Genomic DNA, 27,519 nt, shown 5'->3' on the forward strand with positions numbered 1-27,519 from the left:
TAACTCTTATCTAATCTTTTTTTTTTCTTGCATGTCCTTTAAACTTCCTTTATGTTCACAGTTAAACTGTGATACATTAAAAATAACTTATTAAAAGAAAGTCCTTTTAAAGCAGCTAATTTATTAAAATGTGCGGATAAGTTTGACCCATCATTTTCTTTACACAAAAAACAACACAGCATTCAATATGTTCAATTAGGCAAATGGATCACTAATTAAGGCACAATAGATTTTCCATTTAACAGTCTGGCGATTAGTTTGATCTTGTGTCTATTAAAGTTACACTATACATAGAGCACATTTAAATATGTGACATTGCTTACAATCAGCTGGTGATACAAGAACAAATATTTACCATAAATAGAACTACTGGTAAACATGAATACACTGTCAGCAGCATGTGCATTATACACAGTACATGTCATGGCGGCTCAAAGAACCAAAAAGTGTGTGCTTTTTTTGTACTAGACTACAGGCTCAGTACTCATTAGGAATGTCAAACACTTTCTTCATGGACAGGTCCTCAGGGCCAAAGGAGACTGGCAGCAGCTCGTCCACAGTCATCTTCAGGTACGACTCCGAGCTGTCAGGCTTTGACAGGTACACATCCCAATTTGCCCCAAACTGTGAGGGAAAGGACAAAAGATAAATAAAATATAGCAAGGTTAAATCCTCACATTACTTTCATTTTTTGAGAGTAATGTTTTTTTGTACTTAGTCCTGACATAAACAAGTTAATGAGAAACTTGACCTAGCAGTTATGCATTACCCATGGTAGTGTAATATATAGTGTTTACCACCTGTCTTCTCAGGGTGGGGGAAAAAAACTCCAGCTGAAACATTAACACTGTCCTATAAGGAGAACTTGTATGTATCATCACAGACAAGAAACTAAAAGCTCCTTGAAGAAACAAACCAGCAGAGATTCATTTACCTCTCTCATGAACTGTCTGCAGCCACCGCAGGGGGAGATGAACTGGTCATTCAGGTCACTGCAAAGAACATATGTAGATAAAAAACGTGCTTTTCTAGTCTACCAGCCACTCAAAGAGCTTTACAACACATGCCAACATTCACCTCTCACACATGTGCCAGGAGCATGCACCCACCATGCAAGGTGCTGACTGCTCTACATCCTGACCCATGCTGCCCGAGAAACAAAAGGTCTGTATTTTCAACATACACATGATTATGTGGCTGATGATTATGTGGCTGACGTTTACATCTGTGAAAAATGTATTAATGTTAAACGCAAAGAACTTGTAGCCTCTTTGATGTTTTGGAGTGATGACAGTGTGTCATAGTGTTGCTTTAAGGCGAGACACCACTGTCCAATCAGCAAATCTGTCAATTTACAGATTTCAAGTGATTTGCAACTATTATTATTATACTTTCATGAAATGTACAAAACAACCTTGATTTATATTGATGAACATTATTATATAATACTATATTATACCAAGTCTGTCAACTGCAGATCGTGTAAATTTATATACACGGTATATTTTGAATAAATCTATTAAAAAAAACAATATTTTGATAAAACCTTCTGTAAATGTCTGGGCATTTGGTATACTATCCCATTAAAATGAAAAATATCCATCTGACTGTTCAATGTGCTGGAAAATGGATTTGTGTGATATGTAAATCAATGCACATTTAATGAAGGACATACTCTAAAATGAAAAACATAAAAAACTGTAATTCCAAAAAAGCTTCTATTTATGTATAGGCCTACTATCAGCTTGTAAAATTTCATTGTGATATGAGTAAAGTTGCGAAAAAGCCTATTTGACTGTGGTGTCTTGCCTTAATAATGGATGTAATCGTACAGTCTATCAAACCATTGTTTCCTATTGACAAATTGCTGTACAATACATGTTTGCATTTCTACTACCGTTGCTGTGTTCCATACAGTTTTCTTACAAGGCAAAATAGGCATCATAAACATCACAAGCCATTTAAAAAAGATGGCTTGTGGTCGGTTACTGTTCGCACCCAATCTTTTCTTGCCTCACATGTTGAAATTTTACATACATTGTGTAACGTGGGAAGTTTGGTAAGATGTGTTTACGTGCAAAAAGACACTGAACACAAGTGAGTCAGGGTAAAACAGTCATGACTGTGGCTTTGTGCAAGGGCAATAAGGATGCTGACGTCTCAGGAAATACAGAGAACTTTATGGATCACAGCCTGGAACATTACCTAGCAATTGCAATGGCCTTGAAACTTCTGTAGCCTTCTGACACTGCCTTTGAGATTGCATTCCTTTCAGCACAAACACCCAGGTTGTAACACGCGTTCTCCACATTGCAGCCTGTCGGGGACACAATTATAGTCTGGTCATCAGCCATTTCAGGTTCATTTGCTTCACTGAAATGAAACTGAAACTGTAGGAAATAAAGTTACAAGTGTTTAACAAAATAGGCCTTTTCACCACCAAAGGGGCTGTCTATTTACTTCTTCTGTCCTGATCAAATATTTACTCCATGGGTCTTTGCACTCACAGCTGTTTGCCAGCCTTTCGCCCCCCAGACATTTCTGCTGAAGGACACGTGCAACATGAACAGGACAGTTGGGGCTTTGCCTTACTGCTGACAGTGATTTGACATCTCTGTCAGTGTATACAGCGCTGTTGACGCAAGGGATGGAATGACAAAAGGTCAAGTTAAGACTTAGATTAGTTGTTGTTTAAACCAATTGGAATGATGAAGACCTAATGATGTGGTGCTGTTGGGGGACATGTTAAAGTTAAACCTTTTTCTCTGACCTTTTCTCACAGAGTCCCGTCATTTCAACTGTCTTTTGTCAGGTAATCATTAACATTAGCAAAATGAAACTCTGATCAAGCTAATGATCAATTTCCTTGTAGTGACATCCTGTAACTTCTCCCACATGTCAAATGGTCTCAAAGAGCAACAAAGCAGCAAGAACAGACCCAAACACAGGTTGCATAATGCTGTGGCTCTGACGTCTTCCCTGCTTACAATGTGGTAAACCTTCCCAATGCTTTCTTTTAGATGTATATGAGTCTACTAGATGATAATGGCAAATAACTTGATAGGCTGGTTTCAGGAAAGCACAAAAATGATAAGAGCACATAATTCAGTGTCAATACAATAATACAATAAAAAAGCAAAATAAACCTGTTTTCCTGTTCATCCTACACTTCAAATTTTAACCCTGATGCTGATATTTACTCTATCCAGAGGCAAAGTTTCACAAGAATCTTACCTGTAAACACACAGTTGTCGAGGGTCAGTAGAGCAGCTCCCACTCTGAATTTGCTGTAAGGACAGTAGGCTTGCTTCTTTGCCTCCTGAGACTGGTGGATCAGCTTCTTGACTATTTCCTGGGACAAGTTTCTGGTGCCGAGGGCCTTAGTATGCTTCACCTCCCCACTAAACTTGACTTGGTCCATACTTGCTCTTGGGGGTTTGTGAAGCTGTTTTTGAGTCGGTGAATGAGTCTATTGTAGCTCAGCTTTAAATGTGAATGGGACTGAGGGAAAGGGGAGAGGGAGGAATCACAGCCAATCATTCGCTAGGATGTCAACACGCTGTCATGAGGCAACGGGAGGCAGTTTTGTTGTTGCCAGTATTCATTTTGCGCAGACGGTTCAGGCAGGTTGCTGTGACTCACCTCTAAAGCTGTCTGTGGAAAAAAGTTTTTTTCGCTTTTGTTCCGTGTCTATTGTGTGTTAGGGTGTGATAGATGACCAATAACAGAGGAAACAGAAAATAATACATCTTTATTGTTAAGTCTAGCTTCTCTTTGAGCTCAGAGTCAGTGGAGAAATGGAGGCTTCAAAGACCAAAATTATCCCTGAAATGGGTGTGACATGGTTTTACACCATTTCTGGAAAACACTAAAAACACATTAGAATAACTATAAAATACAAAGTGCATTTGTTGCATATATATGTCAGACTTGGTTTATGTTTTTTTTTTTAACAACCTGAGTCTTCTTTATTGGGTGATTTTCACTAAGTAGGGGGTTTAGTCAGTCATGGAATGTATGTTACAGACACTTTCTTTTTTTTTTTTAGAAGATATAATTATGTTTATATGAAAGACAACAAAAAAAAATCCATTAATGCCTTTGGTGCCATTAGGATCCACCCAATCTTCAGAGTAGAGTCCTTGGTGATCTTGTAATCAAGAGTCTCATTAGCTGTTCTGGGTGACCAAGGTGATCCATCCGAGGTAGTTCCTGACCTTGGTGTAGACGCCAGGGTAGTAAGCATAGGCACACCTGGCGCCCCAAGATACAATTCCCTCAAATTTGCCGTCACAAACAAGAGGCCCTCCTGAGTCACCCTGAGGATGGAAAAGTAACCAGTTAATGTTTTTGTTCAGGAAATTAAACGCATTTTAATTAGTGCTGGGCAACAATTAAAATTTTTAATTGCGATTAATCACATGATTTTCTTGCGATTAATCGCATTGTTAAGCGCAAAATTGAATAATGAATTGTAAAGTAGTGTATTGCGCACTTGTAATTTAAATGTACTGCTATATACACAAAAGTGCAATAACATGTGGTTTGCAAACACTTTAAACAAATAATGTGCTTTTTACCAGCAGTAATCCCTTTACACAGCAGCAATGAAATATTACCTAAACCTATACCTATAACCTAACATTAATGTAATCAAATCAAATATTAAACCAAAGCTTTTTGCCACTGCCAGGGCATTACCTTTTATCTAGCTTGTTAAAACAAGTTACCATCAGAGTCCAGTTTTCTTATATTTCTTTTGCTGAACAGGTATCAGCAGGTATCTATTATCAGGGAGCAGCAGAAATACTATGTTCAGTAGAGTTTGGACGATGTCTACATTCACACATCGGGATGGCAGATGCTTTAACAGTATCAGAAAGATACAAATTGTTCTTTGTTGTCAATCAATTTTAGAGTAATAACAAGTTTCAGTCCTGTGATTTGAATTTTGGTGGTCGGGGCTGTTGGGGCACCTATAAAATATTGTAGTGAATAAAACTGTAGCAACCTCTACTCTACTGTGACACCTCATCCTAACATCCAACATTATTTTTACTTTCACATATACGATTTTAAGTAATTTTCAGATCACATTATTTCATCATCAGTTATCATATGTTTTAAGCTTTCTTATTTTTTTCCCTGTTTACTGCTAAATTTGTAGATCTTTTTTTTTGTTTGTTTGCCATCATTTCAATCTCTACCTCTCGAACGACATGAATTTGGGCCACACCTGACAGGAGTCTTTCCCACCAAGAATAGAGCCAGCACAGACCATGTTGTCTGTGATCCTGAAGTAGTAGTAGTACCGGCAGTTGGAAAAGATGTCCACATCCACAGACCTCAATACAGGTGACAGGCTGTTGCTGTCGAGCCAGGTCACACCCCAGCCACTGACTGTGCACCGGGTGCGGTCAGCCAACGGGGGTGAGTCCGGGTTTGGAAAAGAGACCGGTTGGACCCTGGTGTTGATGATAGCTGGACGGTCCAACTGACCAACACAGAACATATCCTTCAGTCAGTCAAGATAAAAAGCTTAAACAAAAGGCAGCATTGTACATTTTCTCTTTGCATTATAAAAGGAGTTTCTACAATGTGAGGAAACAGGATTATTGTTCTTCTATATGACCATCTCTGCCATCTGTGCCATTGATTGGTGACTCATAAAAATGTCATTAAAGCAATACATACAACAGTGAATAAAACAAGAACAGATGCTGAGGCAGAAAAGATGAACAAGTGAAGCTGATTATGCAATTAACGGGTTGAATGCAACTGTGTCTCCAACAGGTCTCTAGTTCAATAGATAGTAAGAATAATTTGTCAATGAGTTTCAATGGTAAAATTGTTACAGTGCACGGAAACTTCAGCTCCATAGAAAATTCCTGATATGCACAATAAAAAGCAATGAGTCAGTGTTTTAACTGATTGGAAGTGAAGTCACTAGACTTACTTTAAGATGCTTTCTACTGTGTGATAGGCAGGTCAATAGTGAGGTAACTTATAAAATGAATAACTGGTGAACAGAAGCTCCACTCTACTTTTTTCTCCACTGCATTCACCTGACACCTTTAGCTACTAATTATTTTGCATATTATTCCTCACAAAACATCTGATTGGCTTCTAAAACATGATCCATTGTTTAGTGAAAGAAACGCCCCTCTTATCTAGTCTGTAAATAAATTTACCTTCCCTGTCAACATGGCTTCTGGGTTATGAAACAGGCTCTGTTAGGGCTCAAGGCTGCACTTCCCCCAAACACCCTGTCTTTACAGGACCTCTGGATCATAAATCACACCCAACCAAACCTCAGGGAGGACACTGAAAAGTTAAGTGACACCCTGAACAATGTATGACTTGAAGTAACTTGATAAACTGAAGACTCTACCTTCCAGGATATGAACTTCATCAAGAGCTCATGCAGAGTACCAGGAACAAAGGAAATTGCATTGCAATACAAAATCAAATGTACACAATTGGATATGTGACACTATAGGAAGAATGTAAAGGTTTGTGCTGATTTTGAGGCAGATATAGTAGAAAGTGAACTGGTAGGAAGATGCCTGTGTCTGCTCCCCTCTCCCCCTCACCTTTAGCATTCCTTTGGCAGGGATGTTGTATTAAAAAGATCTGTTGTATTAAGATAATTACTGTTGTAAATCTATTTTTCCTATTTAATTTGCTACACCCATATACAGACTGTATATCTAGAGATTAAAACGCATGGGGTAAGTTTATGTGTCACTTGTCATCATAACAGAAACTGAACTAACAAAACTGTTTACAGATTCACCCACACAGAGTATGTGCCTGTTTGTTTCTCTCCCACAGGAGTGATAGAATCATGTCCGTGACATGGTATTGACCCTGATATGTATTGAGTTTACTGTGTTTTACTCATTTAATGTGTTGCGCATGTACATCGATCAGCCATAACATTATGACCACTGACAGGTGACGTGAATAACACTGATTATCTTGTGACCATGGCACCTGTCAGTGGGTGGGATATATTAGGCAGCAAGTGAACATTTGGTTCTCAAGGGCCACAATGTGATGGCCAGACAACTGGGTCAGAGAATCTCCGAAACTGCAGCTCTTGTGGGGTGTTCCCAGTCTGCAGTGGTCAGTACTTTTCAAAAGTCCCAAGGAAGGAAAAGTGGTGAACCAGCGACAGGGTCATGTCACATGGGGACCGAAGGTTGGCCCGTGTGGTCCGATCCAACAGACGAGCTACTGTAGGTCAGATTGCTGAAAAAGTTAATTCAGGTCCTGATAGAAAGGTGTTAGAACACAGAGGGCATCACAGTTTGTTGCGTTTGGGGCTGCTTAGCCAATGCGGACCCCTGTCTACACTGAAAGACCCTACAATGGACAGGTGAGCATCAGTAGTAGACCACAGAACAATAGAAGAAGGTGGCCTGGTCTGATGAATCATGTTTTCTTTTATCACGTGGATGGCCGGGTGCGTGTGCGTCACTTACCTGGGAAACACATATGCCACCAAGTTGCACTATGGGAAGAAGGTAAGATGGCGGAGGCAGTGTGATACTTTGGGCAGAGTTCTACAGGAAACCTTGGCTCCTGCCATTCATGTGGATGTTACATAAACACATACCACCAACCTAAGCATTGTTGCATACCATGTACGCCCTTTCATGGAAATAATATTTCCTGATGGCAGTGGCCTCCTTCAGCAGGATAACACGCCCTGCCACAAAGCAAAAATGGTTCAGGAATGGTTTTAAAGAACACAACAACGAAATCAAGACGTTGACTTGGCCTCCAAATTCCCAAGATCTCAATCTAAAGGAGCATCTGTGGGATGTGCTGGATAAGCAAGTATTATCCATGGAGGACACAACTCAAAACTTACAGGACTTAAAGGATCTGCTGCTAACGTCTTGGTGCCAGATACCACAGCACAACTTCAGAGGTCATGGGGAGTGCATGACTCGATAGTGCTGAAGGCCAGCACCCAACTAACTCTGAAAGAAAGAAACCTTCTACAAGAAATCTGCTCCATTCTGGCTACTCAACGTCTGTACTATAACATAACCAAAAATTTGAACTGGAAAGCCCCCATGGTGCCATTACACACAGCCAAGTGGGGGTTTGTGAAGATGCTGTCTGATGAACGGAGAGAATTGTCACGTGGGATCGAGAATGCCAGCAAATGCCAGAGAGCTCCTGGGAGTCCCACATGAGAGAGAGAGAAACATATCAGTTGGCCAAGCTGCGAAGTGGGACCGATCGCACCAATAATTCCCTGGGAGCACTGCTGCTATTTCCCCCTGCAGAGCTACTTCTCTCCTGGCCATCTGAACCACCAGGTGTGAAACTTCAACACAGTAATCATGATCATTGTAAAGTATTTCACTTGCGCTTCCCAATAACCTCTCAGCTGCTGAACGCTGCATTAAAGTGATTTCACTGGTCAATACTATAGTTTTGGTCTCCTGTATTAACGCAAATTAATACAGCTTGCCAAGATACTCATTAACTGCATCATCTGGCATGTTCGTCGCTGTGTTCATACTGAATTTATTCATGGTTGCATTCATCCATTCATTAGTGTGTCTGGTGGTTATTATTAGTGTGTGCGTGTGTGTGTAGTTAGTAGTTCAATAAACCTTTCATTTATTTACTTTATTTAAGACTTGTATTATGTGGATCGTGTGTATGAAGTCACAGTTATTGTAAACGAGTCAAGAACCTCCAGCACTGAGACAAAATATATATAGACATAATTATCTTATTTTTAGGAATTTTTATACAGTGTTTGGTATTAACATACATAGGACTCAATTATAGACAGAAATGTAGTTATATGCTTGAGGTTTTTGCAGCTTAAACTGCCCAACACCTTATAAAATAGTTAAAAGCAACTCCACATCAACCAACTATGACAGAAATGCTGCTTAAACATTATAGATGATGACAATCCTATAATAGAAAACTAGCCAATAAAGAAAACTCTGATTGGGGCAACCCTGTGTAATGAGTAGGGGAGACCAGGTATGATTGTAACACTTTTTCTTCAGCAATTATTACCTTTCTGAATTTTTTAGCTTGAGTCTTCAAACTTTTACCTAAGTCTCTCTCTCAGTAACAGACTATGTCTGATAGATCCGTATGTATGTAAATTAATCTACTGGAACAAACATACTAAAAGATATACTTAAAAAGCACTAATACAATGTACCTGATTAAAGAACATCTTGTCTGTGTAACTTAGCGATATCAATCAGTCAGCCGGTTAATCGGGACAATATCTGGCATTTTGAGATAATTGGCAGCAGCAGATACCTGCATTGAAGAGGCCAATAAACAAAAAATGTCTGAGGATACATCTGCATGAAGCCTTGTCAGTGTGGCTGCTGTGGAATGACATTAGTGCTCCCCCTTGTGAAATTTGGAAAGGTGGTGAAAAAGTTAGTTTCAAGACCTAAATTTCCTCAGTCAGCATCAACTTTTCTAAATGTTTCTTCTAAATGACAGCAGATTTTATCTAAAACCATTACTTGCTATCATTATGTAATAATAATAATAATAATAATAATGCAGTTACTGTACGTCATTCTCTCTAACGGCAAGACACCACAGTCTAGGCTTTTTTGCCAAATTTAGTCATATCACAATGAAATTTTACAAGCTGATAGTATTCATAAATAGAATTTTTTTTAATTATAATTTTTATGTATTTTATTTTTAACATGCAAATATGAATTTTCTCATTAATGTGCTCTAATTTGCATATCACACACATTTTCCAGCACATTGCTAAGACTCAGATGATTTTTTTTTTGTTTTATAGTGATAATATACCTAATGGCCAGACATTTACAGAACAGTTTATCAAAATACTGTTTTTTCATGGATTTATTTAAAATACACCAGTCATGTGTGTGACGGACCCTTTTTTCCACAATTTTAGAGATAAAAGGCAACATAAAATGAGAATGATAAAAGATATTTTAGAATACCTTTGTAAATGTCTTGCTATAAAAATGTTTAAAAGATGCTCTAACTGCTTTGAAGGGCCAGGAATAAGACTTGGCCTACAGGAAACATGACATTTTGAGAAAACGGCTGTTAAAGATTAGCTAAGGCAATAGAAACACACTTAGCATATAAATTAATGTTTGTCACATGAACTTATCTCTTATAGATGTATGATATATGGACTAGCTAACATTGTGTTTGAGAAAACAAATGTTTAAATGATATATGATTCAATATGGAGAGTTTTAAATAGACTGGTCAAACTTTTACTTGGAAAGTGCTAACAAAGATGAAATTTACAGGATCTGAAGCTGAACAGACAAAATATTGTGTTTATATTATCATTCAAGATTGTTTTATACAAATTTAATGAATGTATGGTAATAATAGTTCTTAAATCTGAAAATTGACAGATTGAAGCAAAATCATCATTTTGTACTTTGGTCTGTCACCTCAAACACTGGTCACATTTTCTACAGCATAACCCAATGTTGGTTTCGATTTCTACTGGCTGAGATAACATGTATATTAGATTGTACTCTGCATGGAATAATGGAATAATACATTACCAACAGTGTAACACTTTTTAAAGAAGTGTTCCAACCCACCCACCCCTGTCAGCCATTGTTTATATTAGCATAATAGTTTGATTAACGTAGAAAAAATACAGGTCAGAAATTGTACCTGCAGTAGTATAGATACTAAACAAAACATAATATGGGTCAAAAAATGTACTTTCTGACCTCAAAACCATTTTCTCTATTTATTCTGAATCCAGCATTGATACCCACCATGTGGGGTTTAGGGAGGAAGTAGGTAAACATCTTTTATACAGTCTATGGTAAACAATCATTGTTGTGCATTTAGTTGTGCCAATTAGTAAGCATTGACAATATAATGCTTATTTTTGTGTTTTCCATGATATGACACATCTCTGTGAAGGGTGCCTTGAGAAGCAGCGCAGATGTGGAACATGACAGATCATTATCATTTCAACTCACGCCCTTCAAATCCACATCAAATCCGTATCTGTATCAAAACCCAACCCTATCTCATATTGCACAATGATCCCTTACCTTCAGCAGCATTATATCACTGTCAAATGTCCAGTATGAGTACTGGTAGTGCCTGATGACTAAGGAGACATTGAACCTCTGTTCAAAGCCCTCCACCTCAAAGATGTTGTGATCACCCAGTACCACTTGGATCATGGCACCCCTAAAAGAGCACATAAGAAGGCAAAGGACCAGATTGTTAAGGTGCTTTGAAGCACAATTGTTCATCAGCTGCAGATCAGGCAATCCAACATTTCTTTCAAAGTCATGTAACAGTAACTCCAGATCATTTTAATACTCTGTCTACTATACAGCTTTGGGGTTTGAATACAATGTGCAGAATGTGCTAACACGGAAAGTAAATCTGGCCCATGTGCCACAGGTGTAAAACTGCAGTAACTTACGGTCTCCAGCAGTGGGCAGCAGACACCACCCACTGCGGGTGGATGAGGGTGCCTCCGCAGAAGTGTAGGTTCATGAATTGGAGGGAGGCTTGATACCTGATGGAGTAGGGGTATACCTCATCACCCCCGATGATTCTCACCCCGTACACATCTAGCCGGGGAGGGGATTAGACACAAAAGACCGAAATCATTAATGAATTCATGAAACATATGAAATAAGCTCATAGCTTTTATTTTTTACTTGTTGCATGAAGTCAGCCCTGTGTGACTGAAGGTTTATACGCTAAAAAGACAGTATGCACTGTAAAGGTATTCTCAGATGCCAATGTTACTCACCTGTTACAGCAAGCAAAAGGAGCAGTGAGAGGTGACATGATGGAATCATGTTCATCTTAGTGGCTACCAAAGAAAGAAAGAAAGAAAGAATGAATTGAAGTGGTCAGTATCACAGGCCCTAAACAGGTAAAAGTTTCCAGTAAAAGTGGAAGGAAAGACTTTGATATCATTGGCTTGTGTCACGCTTTTATTATATTGCACTCTTCATGTACTTTTGTGCACAGGTTAATATGATTGTTTAAATGTATTATCAAATGTAAAAATTCTTAAGTAGTAGTAAAGTATCTTACATGTAAGATAATTAAGCATAAATGTAGTAGCTTCTGCACAACTGAGGGTTTTCTTCTTCAGAGGGAAAAATCAGAATTGAGACACGAACTACACTGAGACATGAACTACAACTAATGATTTGTCCACTGGTTTATACTTTATAATTGCAGTGCATAGTTAAAAATTAAGTATAAACGGGGGAAAGACTTCCTATTCATTGCATTGCTTCTTCACTCCAAAATAAAAAAGTAATTTCAATTCAAGTGTTTTTGTTTCATTCAAACTTTAAATCCCCCAAATCACTGATTAAACTCCAGTTGATACTCTTCCCTTAATCCACAACTAATTAACAACTTTTGACAATCAAACTAAATTCCATTTGCTACAAAGCTGTCTCACCTTATCAAGAGTCAAGTGAGAAAAAATCCAAGTCCAGCGTCCACACACTGGCACACACACACCCTCACACACTCCTCTCATACCGGGACATGCAGTAAATCCTGAGAACTCTCAGGCCTCTTTTATACTGTAACCATGCCTGTCACTCTCATTGTTCCCTGCCATTGTCCGCCATATATCTAAGTGTCTCTCACACACAGAAGAGTGTGACCCAGTACATGAAAAAACAAAAACAAACAAAAAAACCTGCAGTCTTCTTTTTCATCGCGCCTCTCTTTCTTAGGCTCTTTTTCACAGATTCAGCCTATTGTCTAATAGTGAAGACAAAGTGAAGCTTTATGGAGATGAAACCCAACAAGCCAGAGACACAATAGAATATACTTGCCAGACATGCTGTTGTTGTATACAGGTATTGTTTTCACCTTGTGAGTCTGCCTGTCTGTATGTGTGTATCATAATGGCAAAATGTGGTCCTGAAGACACCTACTGTAGTGGGAACTATACCTCAGAAGCAGTTCTGAGTATTCACCAGGTGTTTGTATGTCTGTTTGTCTGTAGACAGATTTTGTCCATGTGATAGCTTCTCAACCGTGCGAGATGCAGCAGGTGTGTAGTTGGGATCAAAATGAAGATCAAGGTCGAAGATGGGTGTGGTCCGAGCAAGGGCGTCAGAAGTAGTAGGGAAAGAAGTAGGGAAGGGGAAATTATCCCCCAACTTTAATCCCCTGGCCCACCTTCATTGCCAAGATGGTAAGATCCAGGCCGACAAAACAAAAAACAATTTTTCTCACCAAACAACTCATCATTTATATCTTGCCAGTGCTGAATCATTTTACAGTCACAAGTAACGATGTTTAATGTTGTACATTCCTTTTTTCAAATCAGGGAATATTCAGAAAAACACATGTCCCAACTAACATAGGTTAAAAGCTTAACCTGCGAGGACGGTTAGGCATGTTGAATAAATCTAGCACTGTTTCGCCAGACTTACTTCTTTCATGGCACGTGTTCCATTGCACCATGCACACCGATTTGGCATAGCAGGCAGCTGGTGTGATCCCATGGTCTCTAGTCTAGGTGTTTTCCCAGGTGTTTTTTTTTTACTAATCTGAGTCCTAAACACAGTGGTGTTTGGTTAGTAACTCATAGCTTTCATGCAGTCTACACTCCCCAAGGTGTCATTCCAACTGTTAGGGTGAAAGGAGATAGCGTGCTCCGTTTTCCCTTTGTGCAAAGCTGAGATGACAAAAAGGATGCCTTTGTGTGTTTGTGTGTGTGCGTGTGAGAGAGAGAGATTGTGAGGTGGATGTCTTGCACAGAACTTTGCAGTGGTAAGTCTGAGAGGAGCAGGTGTCACTTAAATGTAGTCAGCACACAGAGACTTGTATATTGACTTGAATATGTCTCTATTTGGCCACTGATTTAATCTTTAAATTCACACTGTGTTGAGTATCGTTGACACAGCCACACTAACTTATAGCTGCCTGTTAATAAAACACATTCACACATCGCAAAATCTTAATATTGTGAAGGTTTGAGCTCAACCAATTGAAAATGTTAATGTAATACAATTGGGGTGAATAGAATGTAATAATTTGTGGTGCTTAAAGTAAATTTTATGTAAAAACAACCAGACAGGAATGTTTTTGTCTAATCCAGCAAATTTAATCCCTGGCAAATAAAGGTTGCCTACTTCATGCTAAAATCATATAAATCCAATAATAATTATTATTTCTGCAAAGCAATGGATTTTTGATTTTTAACATTTCCCACAATGGCTGGATACATTCTGAGATGTTACAGATATAGATAGCTCTGTGTAAACGGCAATTCTCTGATGGTTGACCAATTAATGTAATCTCAAATATATCGTTGTCATATCACCCAGCCCTAGCTCACAGGATCAAAAAGTACATTTAATAGAATAATTAGACATTTTAGGAAATATGCTTATTCACTTTCTTGCCAAGAGTTACTGTAGATGAGAAGATTGATACCACTCTCATGTTTATCCCTTAAGTTAATGCTTATCTTAGCATAGCATAAAGCCTGGAAGCAGGCCTAAGCAAGCCTTCAGCTATCAAGCTCCTCTCCTGTGGAATCAGGTCCCAGTTTGGGTTCAGGAGGCAGACACCATCTCCACCTTTGAGAGCAGGCGTAAGACTTTCCTCTTTGATAAAGCTTATGGGCTGGCTCAGGTGAGTCCTGAACCATCACTTAGTTACACTGCTATAGGCATAGACTGCTGTGAAACTTCCCATGAAGCACTGAGCTTCTCTCCTTCTATCCCTCTCCATCTGTATGCATTCTTATCCCTTTAATGCATGTTACTAACTCGACTTCTTCCCTCTCCCATAGTTTTGTGCCTTCTGGTCTCTCCTCTTTCCTTCTTCAGGTATTTCTGCCACTGGAGCTGTAGAGTCTGGATCTGTGGTTACAAGCCACTTGCTGCCCCTACAATTATTATTAGTATTCACATTATTATTATTATTGATGTTTATAATATATTTTGTATCTCTATGTGGGACTTGCATTGTGCTGCTGTGTTTTTTCTTTCTTCCATTTTCTTGTTTGTTTAATCTGTACACTGTAAACATGACTTTGTGGCCTAATGGGAAGTTACTTGTTTTAACTATTTCTAGTCCTGGAGCAGCAACTTCCTGGAGTCACTGGCTAACGGACAGATACGACATCGGTATGGATCTTCCCAACAAACTCTCGTCAAGAAAGCGAACGTGTATTTCCCAATATATTAAACTACTGCTTATAGTAGTAAAGTTAGTAAGTTAGTAAAGTTTATATACATAGCCTCCCTCTAGAGGCTATGTAAATAAACATAGCTCATCCCTCCCTCTACGTAGTTCAGACATCACAAAGAGAAAGAGAGACACGCCTCCGTAGCTCACCTGGTAGAACATATACCATGTATCAATGATAAGTCCTTACCATAGTGGCCCGGGGTTGACTGGACCCCGGGTCCCTTTGGGGCAATTAATCCCCTCTTTCTCCCCAGCCCTTCATGGCTCACTCTCTTGTCTCTTTCAACTAAATTCCAAACTTTTCTTTATCCTATCTTTTTACCCTATCTTTAAAATAACACAAGCACAAAATCACATCTCATCAGATGCTAGCAACATTTCTTCTTTCCAGAAATATTCCCCAGTACTCTGGATAATGTACAGACCCTGCTGTCAACAGTTTTCATCACGATATACAGTAGCAGTTTTAAAAGTTATGTTTCATTGCTATGTACAGCTGACCCCTTAACAATGGTTTCCTATTGCGAAGACCAACTTTAGGTTAAATATTTCCAATATTTCCAAAATATCTGCATGAGTTATGTTTGTCTGTTTTTGTGATTGTCTGTGAAGTCAGGCGAGTGTTTGGTCCAGGAAACACCTGACAGTGGGAGGCCACACAAAGCCGTCTCTCCCATTCTGCTGTGTGATGCATCAATTATTCAGCTCACTCTAAATGTGGGACAAGAGGAGGTCAGGCGAGATTCTTCTCCCATGCTGTGGATGATGCTGACTTGCCAGAAGGCTGACGATGATGATTATGATAATAAAGATGACGATGACGATGATCAGGCTGATGATTATGAGTTATTATCATTGCAGACACAGATTCAATAATGAGTCATGATTCACACTCATACAGAGGAACAATTGTGCGTCTCGGCTGCGTATAATACTTCTGTGTTGTCTTGACTTGAATCTCCCCACAGCTACAAAACAAAGCCATGCGAACACACACTCACACACACACACACACACACACACACACACACACACACACACACACACACACACACACACACAGACACAGTAGGCTACTGAAACATTTCAGCACGGATAAGCCTGGGTGGTGACACAGACAGAGCGTGCTGATACAGTATAGATGAACCTGCTCGGCTCTGTACCCAGTGTTGCCATGGCAACAATGTAAGGCCTTTCGACAAGTCAGGAGGGTCAGGAGAAAGAGTTTTGATAGTGCTGGGGTGGCAGGGGGCGCTGGGTAGTTTTTGAAGGTGAACTTGGTAGCTCTCATTCTTCTTTTTCCTTTTCAATCAATGCTGCAGTGTTGGACCTTGGTGCTGCATGTGGAAGGATGAAATTAAAAACTTTTTTTTCCAGAGGAAACTCGAGGATAAAGGTTGAAGTGACTTACTCCTACTGTTTCCAGAGAGGAGTGGATGACCAGGCTGGGCCGGCAGATAGGAGCAGAGGACACTGGCAGTCTGGCTGCAGTAGTTCAGCTGCTGGTATGGTGTAGGATAACGGCCTGAAACCTTCACAGCTATGATGAGTCTGCTCATGTGTTTAGGTTGTGTGCTACTGGACCTCATGACTGTCCACAGTGAGTACACGTTTTTTTCAGTTTTGTGAACAAAATATGTGATGATTTGTTCTGTTGGAATCTGTTATATATCTGTTGGAATACATTTATAAGAGGTGTCCAACTTAAAAGTTTTAAACCTTTTTTTAAATGAACACTTTTATATTAGTTTTCTTGCTAACAGATGAGAAGATTAATCCCACTCTCATGTCTCTGCGGTAAATATGAAGCTAAAGCCAGCAGCCGGTTAGCTTAGCTTAACACAAAGACTGAAAATAGGGGGAAACCGCTAACATGGCTCTGTCCAAAGCAGTTTACCAGCACTTCTAAATCACACTGACAAGTTATATCACTTTTGTTTCATCCATACAAGTGAAAAAATGACAACTCTGCTTTTACAGAGGATTATTTGCCAGACTTTTGGTTGAGAGCGGTAACGTCCTGAACTCTACGTTGGCAACTGGTTATGCACATAACCCCCTGTAAAATGGTAAATTATCATTTTTGTATGGATTCAACAAATGCAAAAGCAAATACACATATTTCCCAAAACTATTTCTTTAAATTTATTTCCTGTACTTTATAGGGTCAGCAGTTTAATTTGTGATTAACAGTGTTCATCAAAAATCCAAATGTATTTCCATCCACTGTTACAGTAAGGAATTGCAGATGTTTCCAGGGAATAGTCTTTACTGTTCCATCATGTCTCCTACTGTACCTGAAGGCAATGTACAGTAGTTTAGCTGTTGCATGTGGCAGGCAGGGAGAGCCCCTACTCTAATGTTTCAGAATGAAGTGGTACCCTAGAAGGTTAACTTATATTCGGTTACTTTCATTCAGAAATGGCTTCCCAGGTGACAGAAAACCACAAATTGTAAGGCTGGGCTTGAATGGGGGAGTAGGAGGGCCTCACTCTTTATGTTTCTCTTTTGTTACCTCAAGGCTCTCTATGTTTTATAGGGTGGACATTTTAAGCATGACTGAAATCCATACCTGAGTAGCTGTTACGACATATGCAAGATGTTTTAGGTATTTAGCAATTTAGAAGAAAGCATGAAGGAACCATTTCAGTTTTTCATATGAACATGACATACAGTATTTTGGCCCGTTTCCACATAAGAAAGGGGGAGTATGTTGTTGTGAAAGTGGTTTTAATGTCCACTCTTCATTAGCTTTGTGAGCTCTGACTTAGTCAGTCACTAGTCAGTCAGATCTGAAGAAGCTTTTTGGATGAGAGTTGAATGCGTCTGCAAGAAGTCTTGTCACACATTAAACAACTCTAAATCCACCTGCCACAGCTCCTTTTCAAGCCCTATCCTGTACATGTTTTTGTTTCCTTACAGGCCGTGTGCTCATGCAGGGCCGCATAGTCGGTGGTCACATCGCTGCACCAAACTCCATCAAATACATTGTGTCACTGCAGAGCACCAGGGGCCAACACTTCTGTGGTGGATCATTGGTTCACAGGTACTGGGTGCTGACCGCAGCACACTGTAACATTGGGTAAGAATGTTCAATAGTTGGCATCAATAAGAAGGTTACATGCTTCTTCTTCTGTTTTAGTATAGCCATGCTAAAGATGGCATTGTAGGTGAGTTCACCTCTTTGGTCCAGACTGAAATATTGCAGCAACTATAGGGCCTTTATATTCCAAAGATGACGAATCCTAACTTTGCATTTAAGTCATCATCAGGTAAAAATGTTTATTTGTCCAATATTTGGTTCACCGAATACTTGCATAACTACTGACAATCCCATCAGTGCAAATGTTAGCATGGTAAGCTAAGGGGCAGGTTATGGTGAAAAGTAACTAGTTCATAGGGTGTGTTGTTCGACGATGTCTAAAAGTGAAAGTGTTTATAGCTGTTCCAAATGGCCTGGAAGGACAGATGAAAATGGAGTAGGGGTGAGAAGCAGTAACTGGTTAAATGTGGGGATCATGGGGCACATTTTCAGTCATATTCTTCTGGAAGACATTCATCGTGTTGCTCCCATCAAAAGTGACAGCTGTGTAAATAATTAAACTAGAGAAGTTCAAAACCTGCTTACTTTCTCACTTTCAATCATGGCTTGAAGTAGGTGTGAATGTTGGATTGTCACTTTCAGAAAGTTACAGAAATCGACCCCTACACCCCACCCTTAAGATGATTAAAATGGTAAACATAATACCTGCTAAACTCATGTGAGCATTATTGTACAGACATTAGCATTTAACTCACTAGCAGCGCTGGAGAGTCCAAAACTAGTAGGTTCATCAAGCAAGAATCAGTCAATCATCTGCCTCCTGAATATATTATTTTTAAATACAACTTCCCTCATAAATCTAACATGTCACCTGAAAGTGGTCAGTGTTTGAACTTAAGGTAAAGATCAATCTGTTTCTCAAACACTTGCACAGGCAGTGACATTGTTCTGGCATTCACTCAGTTGACTCTGTAGAAGTCACTGTGTAGAAGCTACCTTGGCAGGATTTTATATTGTCAACAGATGGTTCCAACAGATGCCTAAAGGAAACATCTTTTCTGCTACCGGTAGGTAACGTCAAGACGATGCCGCTTGATCATGATGCAAAATAAACCTGTATACAGGCCGCTGGAAGACAAACAGCACACAGATGCGGTCGAGTCAGCTGACCTTGGCACATCATCGCTCTGTGTGTGTGGGTGGGTGTGTGTGTGAAGCGCGATCTTGTCCAGGAAATGGGCCGTATTTCTGTTGTACCGTCTTGCCCTGCCTGCACACAGTAAGCCATTGTTCCCTGTCAGACAAACGTTTCTGGCTTCATGGCAGCCCGTGTGCTCACTGTGACTTTGAATCCTTGTCATGATTTGCAGTGTATATCATTTCTCATCACTCCCACCTTCCCTGCGAATTGACATACTATTCAATTCAACTAAGACACTAAAAACATTTTCACGGATATAAATCAACAGGCGAATAAATCATGATAATGATGGCTCCAGTTTATGATGTTAAAAACTGGCCTGTGCTTATTTTGTCTCCTCTTTGTCTCTTTAGAAGTGGTCGGTAATGATGAAATCTTGGGGCCATGATCTATTCAGTGCTATATTTGTTGATACATGTGATGTAAAATGGAAACGCCCTGCTTTTCAGGGCAGAGCACATGATGATAGTGGCGGGCGACTACATCGTAAATACCTTTGAGGGCATTGAGCAGTATGCTAAACCCCACAGGCTGGTCACACATCCCCTCTACAACAGGAGCACCAACAATGCTGACATCATGCTCATTAAGGTACTGCAGATTTTGAACATTCAAAATGTTTTGATTAATGCACGTAGTAAAAATTTTGCAAGAGCTACAGTTTGTTTATTTGTGCTTTAAAATATGTCCCCTTTTTATGATCTCCTGAACTTTCAACGCAAGACGCAATCATTTATTTTCTCAGATCTTATCACTAATAAATAATAATAATAAATGCAAAGTATATAACACTTTCTGATTGTATGGTAAACTAGGATGTTGTCCACACTTTTATTTAAGAGCAAGTCATTGATAATTATACAGATACTATATTCTATAATAAATATGTGGATGGTATTCAGAGGAACATTACTTCTGTACTTTGTTTCTGTTCATACTCGGTGGTGGGACGATAATCTATGCAATTACCTAAATCTATTAATTAAAATGGGGTTGATGAGAGCAGAGTTTGCAGCCTGTATAACCTAAACAACAATACAAAAATAGAATAAAGGCTCCATAGAGACAACAGGGACTGCAGGGTTGGATGATAATTTTCTGTTGCTTTGTCACTGCAAACCCTTTTCTCATTGATCCATTGTTAATCTAAAAATACTGATTAATGAAACGTTAGTAATTATCAAGATAATATTGTATATTTTGATAATGTTTCTCACATCTCATCTTCTTCACTTTCTGGTTTTCTGTTCAGTTGCGAGCCCCAATGGTGCTGAACAAATATGTGTCGCTGGCGCCTCTGCCCAGGCAGGGGACAGGGGTGGTCGAAGGCTTGGTGTGTCAGGTGTCTGGGTGGGGCTACAACAGACTGGGTGAAGGCCAGGCCGCCTTCACCCTGAGGACAGCCACAGTGCCCATTGTTTCAACTGCACGGTGCAACAGCAGCGAGTCCTTCAATGGAAACATCACAGCAAACATGATCTGTGCTGGCTACAGGACTGGAGGAAAAGATGCTTGCAAGGTAAAGGGGACAAATGCTTTTATACCTTCTTTCACTAATGACATGCAATTATTTTAAACAGTTTCAGCTGTGCGGCAAGTGGGTGTTGCACTTTAATGGCTGTACAATCTGTCCCATTGTGACAAACGTGATCATATGAGCTTTGAAATTAAATCTCTTTTGAAATAATGCACTCTCCAAGGTACCGGCCTTGGTTCCCAGTGTATATCAAATAGCACATGGTCCTCCTCTTTTCATCAGCTTACTTTAGAACCAAACAATAACACTCATCCCCTTGACAGCATGAGGATACAGTTCATCATGTCTGTCTTGGTTCAGCTACAAGCTTTTATTAAGCAGACGTGGCAGTCCACCCTCAGGTACTGTATTAGTTATGAGAGTTACAGAGGAGATAGCAAAGCAACCCTGACACAGCATCAGGGCTGAAAACCTCACTGTAATTTTGAAGTACAGTCATTTATAGCCACAGACAACACCATGCCTGGTTATTTTGTATCAAGAAAGAGTTTTTGCCCCAACCTTTGAGAAGAAAATCACATGAAATTCAATGTGTGATATACCAGTAGGCTATATTTTGCCTTGGGTAAAGCGCTGAATAACTAATTAAAATGTGCTATATTTAACCCTGCAGTAGGCAACTTTGTGTGTTGGCATTTCCAAGTGGCAGCAAGAGATTATGAGTTGGTTAATCCAACCAGCAGACAGTTTTGTCTCTCACATCTCTGTTGGTTTCCCTGTAGTGACTTTATCACATTTCTATCAAAAACATATTAAAATTGTGATAAACTCACATGCAGGCACATTTCCAGATATTCCACAAGATACACTTAAGGTCGCACATGTAAAATAATCAAAGCTTTTTGAAACATGTGAATAATCCACATATAAGCCAATGAGGTTTATTAGATGTGAAACAGCATTTCACATTTATTTATGAAATTCGTATATATGCTTATGTGGTTTGTGGATTTTTCACATGCGATAAAAAGTCACATGAAGAAGAAAACATGTATTTCAGATGTTTTTATGAGGAAGTGTCTGACTTTATAGAGTCTAATTTGGAATTAGGGAGTTATTCTCTGTTACAGCTACATCTTCTTATTTAAGTTAAAATTGACTGATTTTACTTTTAAATGTCCAAAATAAAGAAGAGCCCAAGCTTAGTTGGGCCATCTGAGGCACAGGAGTATTAAATGCTTCTTGAAACCGTTGGTTCGATCGGACATTAAAAGTTAACTGAGAAACTCATCTGTTATTTTCATGAGGTACGTGGTGACATGACTGATCAGTGTGGCCTTGTCCTTGCAGGGAGACTCTGGGGGGCCTTTGGTGTGTGGGGGGCGTGTCTATGGCGTGGTCTCCTGGGGCAACGGCTGCGGTGATGCTAAGTTTCCAGGAGTTTACACAGCTGTGTCCAAATTCCGCCGATGGATTGACCAAACCATCTACCGGTCATACCTACGCTGTACCAAATACTGATGAAGATAATGATTAACCTAAGATGATGAACGTAGCCATTCATGTCATAAAAACAGTCTTACCACTGAAAAATGTTTGTGCTGGCATGGACCAAAGGTGGTTCTGTGGAAAATATGAACAGCTTCCTCTGAACCAGTGCTCTGATTATTCCAATAATGTTTTCAATACCAATATAATGGTGATGCATCTCGTATTCTCAAATGATCCATCTGTGAACATAGGTCTCTACCACCTACAGTCATTGTTGGATGTGTATGTAATTTCACTGATGTGAAGTTGATATCTTGTAAAAAAAAAAAAAAAAGAAGAAGAAAAAAAAAAAGAAAAATAACAATACAGAGTTGAGTGATCAATGTCTACAGTCCTTTTTTTTAAACTCTGAGTGTAATTTTTGCACACATATGTTCAGTTAAACAATTATTTTGGGGGGAATTTGTGCATCAGGGCAACTTACTTACATGAACACAAATGTCTGCCAAAGTTAGAACACTTTACAATACGGTATACAAAACTGTAAGTAGTTACTAAAGAACAAGTAAGGAATGAATCAGGGACAACCTGATAATTGTTAATAAGTAGTTAGAATAACTCCCAGTGGAAGACTATATAGCAGATAATGATTACTAGAGAACTGACTGGGAGATACTATAATAATGAAGCATCAGATGACTACTTCATAAAAATCTGTGAATCGACATACTGACCTCTTCCTTCATGGGTCTGAGTATCTCTGGACCAGCTGCCGAGCAGCACAAAACACAGTTTTGTTTTAAAAAAAATATATAAAGTTTGCATGTCTGATGCTCTGATGATGGCAAGTTTGTTAAGACTCACTAATGAATTTAAATAATCAATATAGAAACCAATTCAGATGATATAATCACATGCTGGGAAACAATATTTGTGGAAATGAAAGAGTTGCTCTTGAGATGTTCTGATTTGAAAGGTGAGACCCTGACAAAATCATGCATTCTGTAAGTCCATGGAGAGTAGGTGTGTCATGACTACACCTCCTCTATGAATAGTTGACGGCATATCAAAGCTCTACTGCAGGCTCGGATATCACCTTTAATGACAATGTCCCTGTAATGACAGTTGGTTCCTCTGAGAAAGGGTAACATGTCGAGATTTAATACCTGTCCAATCTTCCACGTCCTTTACTGTATATCTGTTTTGTAAGTTCCCTTTGTGCAGCTGTTCTAGACAGATTTATGTATGCAGTGCAGACAGTGGGTAGTAAACCCAAGGAGATTTTAACCTAAAGACAGTCCCAGGGGACTGGACCAGTTTTCAGTCTTGTAACTTTACACCTAGTGTGATGACAAAAACACCAAAATGCTCTCAAACTGGATCCTATTATATTTGAGAACATCATCAATATGTCTTTTATGAATCGGTATCTTATCAATGAAAATGTGTCTAGGGAGGTAATATTAGGAGTACTGGAATATATATCATCTGTTTGTCTTTTGTACTTTTTGTGTGTGTGTTGTTTTATTTGGGAAGCCTAAAAATCCAACTGTGTTTCTTAACATCTCAATATGATGTTTCACGAAGTTATCTGGATAATTTATCCAGTAAAACCTGGAATATCACCAAATCTGGAACATGGATTCGCCCCCCCCCCCTCTTTTCATTTTTTTTTTTTTTTTTTTTTACTCTTTTGTGTTTTAGACAGGAAATGTCCAGATAGTTTTATACAACTGCTTCCTGGAGCTGGTCGCTGATCATCTTCAACCTCCGTACAACCCCTTCATGTTGATATTATAGTTCTCTACAAAAGTGTGGTTAAAGCACAGGCCCTCAGTATTGCGCCAAGGGGGCCAAACGCCGCGTCAGCCTATGGACAAGCTGTCATCCTCTGATGAGGGCTGTCTCGGTGGACACTCTTCCTACGACCAAATAAATCGCTTTATGTGTAATTTTGTAAAAACAGGTTGGGAGATTTTACATTTCTGTCTGGTCGCGTAGCGTGGCTTGGCGCGTAAACGACATTTTCCCAAAGTAGGCTACTGTAGGCCTATTTGGTTCACATTTAAGTGCCGTCTTTGAATATAAAATCGCCATTTGTTCGATTGCATCTACATCCCGGTGAGTGGAACATTGGCACACTACGAGTTCAACTGGAAGCTTCTCTGGGCTGCACCAGAAAAGCCCCGTACAGCTCCCTCGCCAGGTCTCCCCGGGATCCGTGTTTTGCATCGCTCCTCAATTTGCATTTCTTCCTCAGATTTTCCGTACGACGGGTTCAGCCGCTCGAAACCAGCGGACGCTCCGCGGCTCTGTTGTATGTGCGCCTCCATTTCCAAAGCAATACGCACGGAGAAGAGACTTCTGGAAATTTTGAATAATGTTGCCGAAGCTCCACGACCGGGGAAACTGAGGACATTTTGATTCACTGTTATTTCTGTTGCGCACCTACGGAGACAGACACGTGTCTTCGGGGTAAACAGAAAGGGCTAGATCGTGTCAGCAGATAGCATTGTTTTTTACCCCCTTTTGTTTGTTATAGACAGCTGAGTGCAAGCTTGGCGACGAGCTATACATTTCAGTTTGTGCGCCTTGGTGATAAAGACGCATTTGGAGATGTCGGAAGTGCTACCTTTCAACGAAGAAAAAATGAGTCATTATGGAAATGAGGGCGACGAGGGACACCTTTCCTTCACCTGTCGTCTTCAAGACACCAACAACTTCTTCAGTGGCTCACAGAATAAACGTCCGCCGAAACTCGGACAAATAGGCAGGAGCAAACGGGGTAATTATATAATTAAGGCGTTTTCGTTTGCATGGTGATGTGTTGAATGCGCACATAGATTACTGGTGGACCATAATTAAGGATGTCTGTGTGAGCGAGATAGGAAACACCTTTGCCTTGACTTTATTAGAGTGTAAGATCAGAGACATTATCTAGCCCTTTGTTTGCATGCATGTGGTATGTATGGGCTTTTGAATATTGCATTCGCATTGCAACACAAGTTGGATGCGCAGTGCTGTTAAATGCCTTCTGAATGCTGCTCAACAGAGTTGTGCTGAATGTCCTCTCCCCAATGAATGATTGAGATTTATATACTGTATGATAATGATTTTGTTTGCTTTGTTTTTGCTTTCCTGATGAAAGCCATGAGATGGTCCTTGAGGCACATACATGCACAGACAGACACACAGTTGCACATAAAGTAGTGCACAGACACAACATGGACAAACAGGCAGCTGTGTAAGAATTGCCTCTGTAGGTGCACCACAAGAAGAAAGGCAGACATTCAGACATCCACATTTACAGATGTGCATCACACACACACAGACACACACTGTCACGCTCATGGTTATATTTCTCTTTTTGCACACTCTCCCATGCATGCACACATCACTTCTGCTCATAGAAGGCAGTGCTAATGGTTCTGGGCTTTAATGCCCCCCTGTCAGTCGTGGTGAATTTTCAAGACGCCACACCAAGATGAGCCCCCCTCATTAACTCTCTCTCCCCTGTCATCCACAGTTGTGATTGAGGATGAGAATGGCGACGACGAAGCGCTGAAAAATGGAACAGAGAAGACCCCGGCAGAGGCTTAGAGCACTCGGCTCACCACCCCCCAAAAGACACTCTTGAAATTTTTTATGGCGATATTTACCAGTTTTAATCCAAAGACACTGTATATAAGCACTTTCTCTCATGTGGCAGCAAGCAACACTTCCACGCCCTCCTCTCCCAGTCAGTCATGGCCATCTGGGTGACACACACTGGCAGGGGCGGGAGATGGCAGCGAAGGAGACCCCCAGGTGGACCACCCCCCCACCCCCCCGAAACACACACACACACACAAACACACCCTCAACAACAGGGTTTCGCCATAAATCCAAAAGCAGGAGAAGACAACAAGAGGGGGGGGAACAAGGTGGAGGAAGGAGGCGACGCTGTCGAAATGCAGAAATCAGGGACAGGATACAGAAATAAATCTGATATAAAAACTAAAGCACACACTTCTCCTATATCTTATCAATCAAAACTATGGTACCATTCTTTCTGCTCTTCATTTTGATCGAGGGCAAATGAAGAACAGAGTTTGTAAATATGGAAAGGGTAGCCCATATTTTCTTGCACAAAGTGGGAAGCGGTAAACTGGTTTGTTCTGTGTGTTGAAGACTTTATTTATTGATCCTTTGGAATATGTCTTTTGCAGTGACTGCAGGGAGTGTTTTTTTGTATGTCGAGGAAACTTTGAGTGAACGAGAGTGACATTTTTTTCACTTAACAAATTCTCGATGTTGCCTGAGTGTTTTTTGTTACCATACTTTGCAGCTAACGAGTCATTTATATACAGTGTACCTCCCACCTGTTTGTAAGCTTCCCAGGCTTTCACCTGGATTGGTTAATACTGTAACTTGACTGTACACACCCTATGATAAACTATTTATATTGCATTGTGCATTATCGTGTGTGCCAAATCTCATGAGGGATATAGTGTACTGGACAACTTGTTCTTTTTTGTGCTTTATACATTTTACTCATACAATTCAGTTGTTTTGTTGGGTTGCCATTTTTTAGGGCTCTTTCTTAAAACACTGAAATACCAACTCATGCATGGCAAATATGAAATCATGCATGCACGGCAGAAGTTCTGAAACTCTTATGTATTCTTGAAGCACCTCGTATACAGCTTTGAATGACAAACCTCGAGAAACAGTCTTAATTCTGCGTTGTACTGTACGATTCACACTGATTTGTACAGTGGCCTAATATCTTGTAATAAAGATTATGACAAAGTACTATTTACTGTTTAGTGTTGATTGTGGTTTACAATAAGGAATTATGTACTTGATGTTGCTTTTTTGTTTCTAAACTGTTAAAACTGTAGCATAAACACAAAAATATAGATTTGTATGAGAAAGATAAAGACAACAGCAAATAGCTTGGCTGACTTTTGGAAATGTTCCTTGTACAGTTTCCCCTGTTGTCATTGGATTGCTTATCTAGCTGCCAAGGAAGGTCAAGTCAGCATTTTCCACTGTGAGAAAGTAGCATCCCATTCCTTGAAAAAATCAGACATG

At 39.8% G+C, this 27,519-nt stretch overlaps 4 protein-coding genes across 4 annotated transcripts; 2 read left to right on the top strand and 2 right to left on the bottom strand.

Moving 5' to 3' along the window:
- Nucleotides 1-100: 100 nt before the first annotated feature.
- On the bottom strand, nucleotides 101-3,493 carry cdab (cytidine deaminase b). Its single transcript, XM_038696753.1, has 4 exons — nucleotides 3,235-3,493; nucleotides 2,206-2,317; nucleotides 935-992; nucleotides 101-624 (listed from the first exon to the last, which is right to left on the bottom strand). Exons 1-4 carry the CDS (start codon nucleotides 3,419-3,421, stop codon nucleotides 478-480), a joined length of 504 nt encoding a protein of 167 aa, XP_038552681.1. The 5' UTR covers nucleotides 3,422-3,493; the 3' UTR covers nucleotides 101-477.
- A 403-nt stretch (nucleotides 3,494-3,896) lies between these two features.
- LOC119886432 (trypsin-like) lies at nucleotides 3,897-11,862 on the bottom strand. The gene is made up of 5 exons (XM_038697150.1): nucleotides 11,804-11,862; nucleotides 11,468-11,618; nucleotides 11,085-11,226; nucleotides 5,237-5,494; nucleotides 3,897-4,319 (listed from the first exon to the last, which is right to left on the bottom strand). Exons 1-5 carry the CDS (start codon nucleotides 11,856-11,858, stop codon nucleotides 4,170-4,172), a joined length of 756 nt encoding a protein of 251 aa, XP_038553078.1. The 5' UTR covers nucleotides 11,859-11,862; the 3' UTR covers nucleotides 3,897-4,169.
- A 1,802-nt stretch (nucleotides 11,863-13,664) lies between these two features.
- LOC119885483 (trypsin-like) lies at nucleotides 13,665-22,777 on the top strand. Its single transcript, XM_038695530.1, has 6 exons — nucleotides 13,665-13,803; nucleotides 16,658-16,831; nucleotides 18,154-18,313; nucleotides 19,925-20,066; nucleotides 20,728-20,994; nucleotides 22,303-22,777. Exons 2-6 carry the CDS (start codon nucleotides 16,774-16,776, stop codon nucleotides 22,471-22,473), a joined length of 798 nt encoding a protein of 265 aa, XP_038551458.1. The 5' UTR covers nucleotides 13,665-13,803; nucleotides 16,658-16,773; the 3' UTR covers nucleotides 22,474-22,777.
- Nucleotides 22,778-24,346: 1,569 nt separating this feature from the next.
- On the top strand, nucleotides 24,347-27,240 carry camk2n1 (calcium/calmodulin dependent protein kinase II inhibitor 1). The gene is made up of 2 exons (XM_038697859.1): nucleotides 24,347-25,228; nucleotides 25,970-27,240. The coding sequence occupies exons 1-2, from the start codon at nucleotides 25,060-25,062 to the stop codon at nucleotides 26,041-26,043; spliced, it is 243 nt and encodes an 80-aa protein (XP_038553787.1). The 5' UTR covers nucleotides 24,347-25,059; the 3' UTR covers nucleotides 26,044-27,240.
- The last annotated feature ends 279 nt before the right edge of the window (nucleotides 27,241-27,519 follow it).

The sequence above is a fragment of the Micropterus salmoides genome, unplaced genomic scaffold (assembly GCF_014851395.1).
Source record: "Micropterus salmoides isolate LMB-PRFRI ecotype aquatic unplaced genomic scaffold, ASM1485139v1 Ms_hic_scaffold_4, whole genome shotgun sequence".
Classification (NCBI taxonomy): Eukaryota; Metazoa; Chordata; class Actinopteri; order Centrarchiformes; family Centrarchidae; genus Micropterus; species Micropterus salmoides.

What these genes read in the sequence shown, in the direction of transcription:
- cdab (XM_038696753.1), bottom strand. Translation starts at nt 3,421, where the DNA reads ATGGACCAAGTCAAGTTTAGTGGGGAGGTGAAGCATACTAAGGCCCTC. An exon ending in CGACAACTGTGTGTTTACAG is followed by an intron (nt 2,318 to 3,234) that starts GTAAGATTCTTG and finishes TGTCCCCGACAG; the next exon opens with GCTGCAATGTGGAGAACGCG. An exon ending in AAGGCCATTGCAATTGCTAG is followed by an intron (nt 993 to 2,205) that starts GTAATGTTCCAG and finishes TGTTCTTTGCAG; the next exon opens with TGACCTGAATGACCAGTTCA.
- LOC119886432 (XM_038697150.1), bottom strand. Translation starts at nt 11,858, where the DNA reads ATGAACATGATTCCATCATGTCACCTCTCACTGCTCCTTTTGCTTGCT. An exon ending in CCTTTTGCTTGCTGTAACAG is followed by an intron (nt 11,619 to 11,803) that starts GTGAGTAACATT and finishes CTCCCCGGCTAG; the next exon opens with ATGTGTACGGGGTGAGAATC. An exon ending in GTGATATAATGCTGCTGAAG is followed by an intron (nt 5,495 to 11,084) that starts GTAAGGGATCAT and finishes TGTGTTGGTCAG; the next exon opens with TTGGACCGTCCAGCTATCAT.
- LOC119885483 (XM_038695530.1), top strand. Translation starts at nt 16,774, where the DNA reads ATGATGAGTCTGCTCATGTGTTTAGGTTGTGTGCTACTGGACCTCATG. An exon ending in GCAGCACACTGTAACATTGG is followed by an intron (nt 18,314 to 19,924) that starts GTAAGAATGTTC and finishes CCTGCTTTTCAG; the next exon opens with GGCAGAGCACATGATGATAG. An exon ending in GAGGAAAAGATGCTTGCAAG is followed by an intron (nt 20,995 to 22,302) that starts GTAAAGGGGACA and finishes TTGTCCTTGCAG; the next exon opens with GGAGACTCTGGGGGGCCTTT.
- camk2n1 (XM_038697859.1), top strand. Translation starts at nt 25,060, where the DNA reads ATGTCGGAAGTGCTACCTTTCAACGAAGAAAAAATGAGTCATTATGGA. An exon ending in AATAGGCAGGAGCAAACGGG is followed by an intron (nt 25,229 to 25,969) that starts GTAATTATATAA and finishes TGTCATCCACAG; the next exon opens with TTGTGATTGAGGATGAGAAT.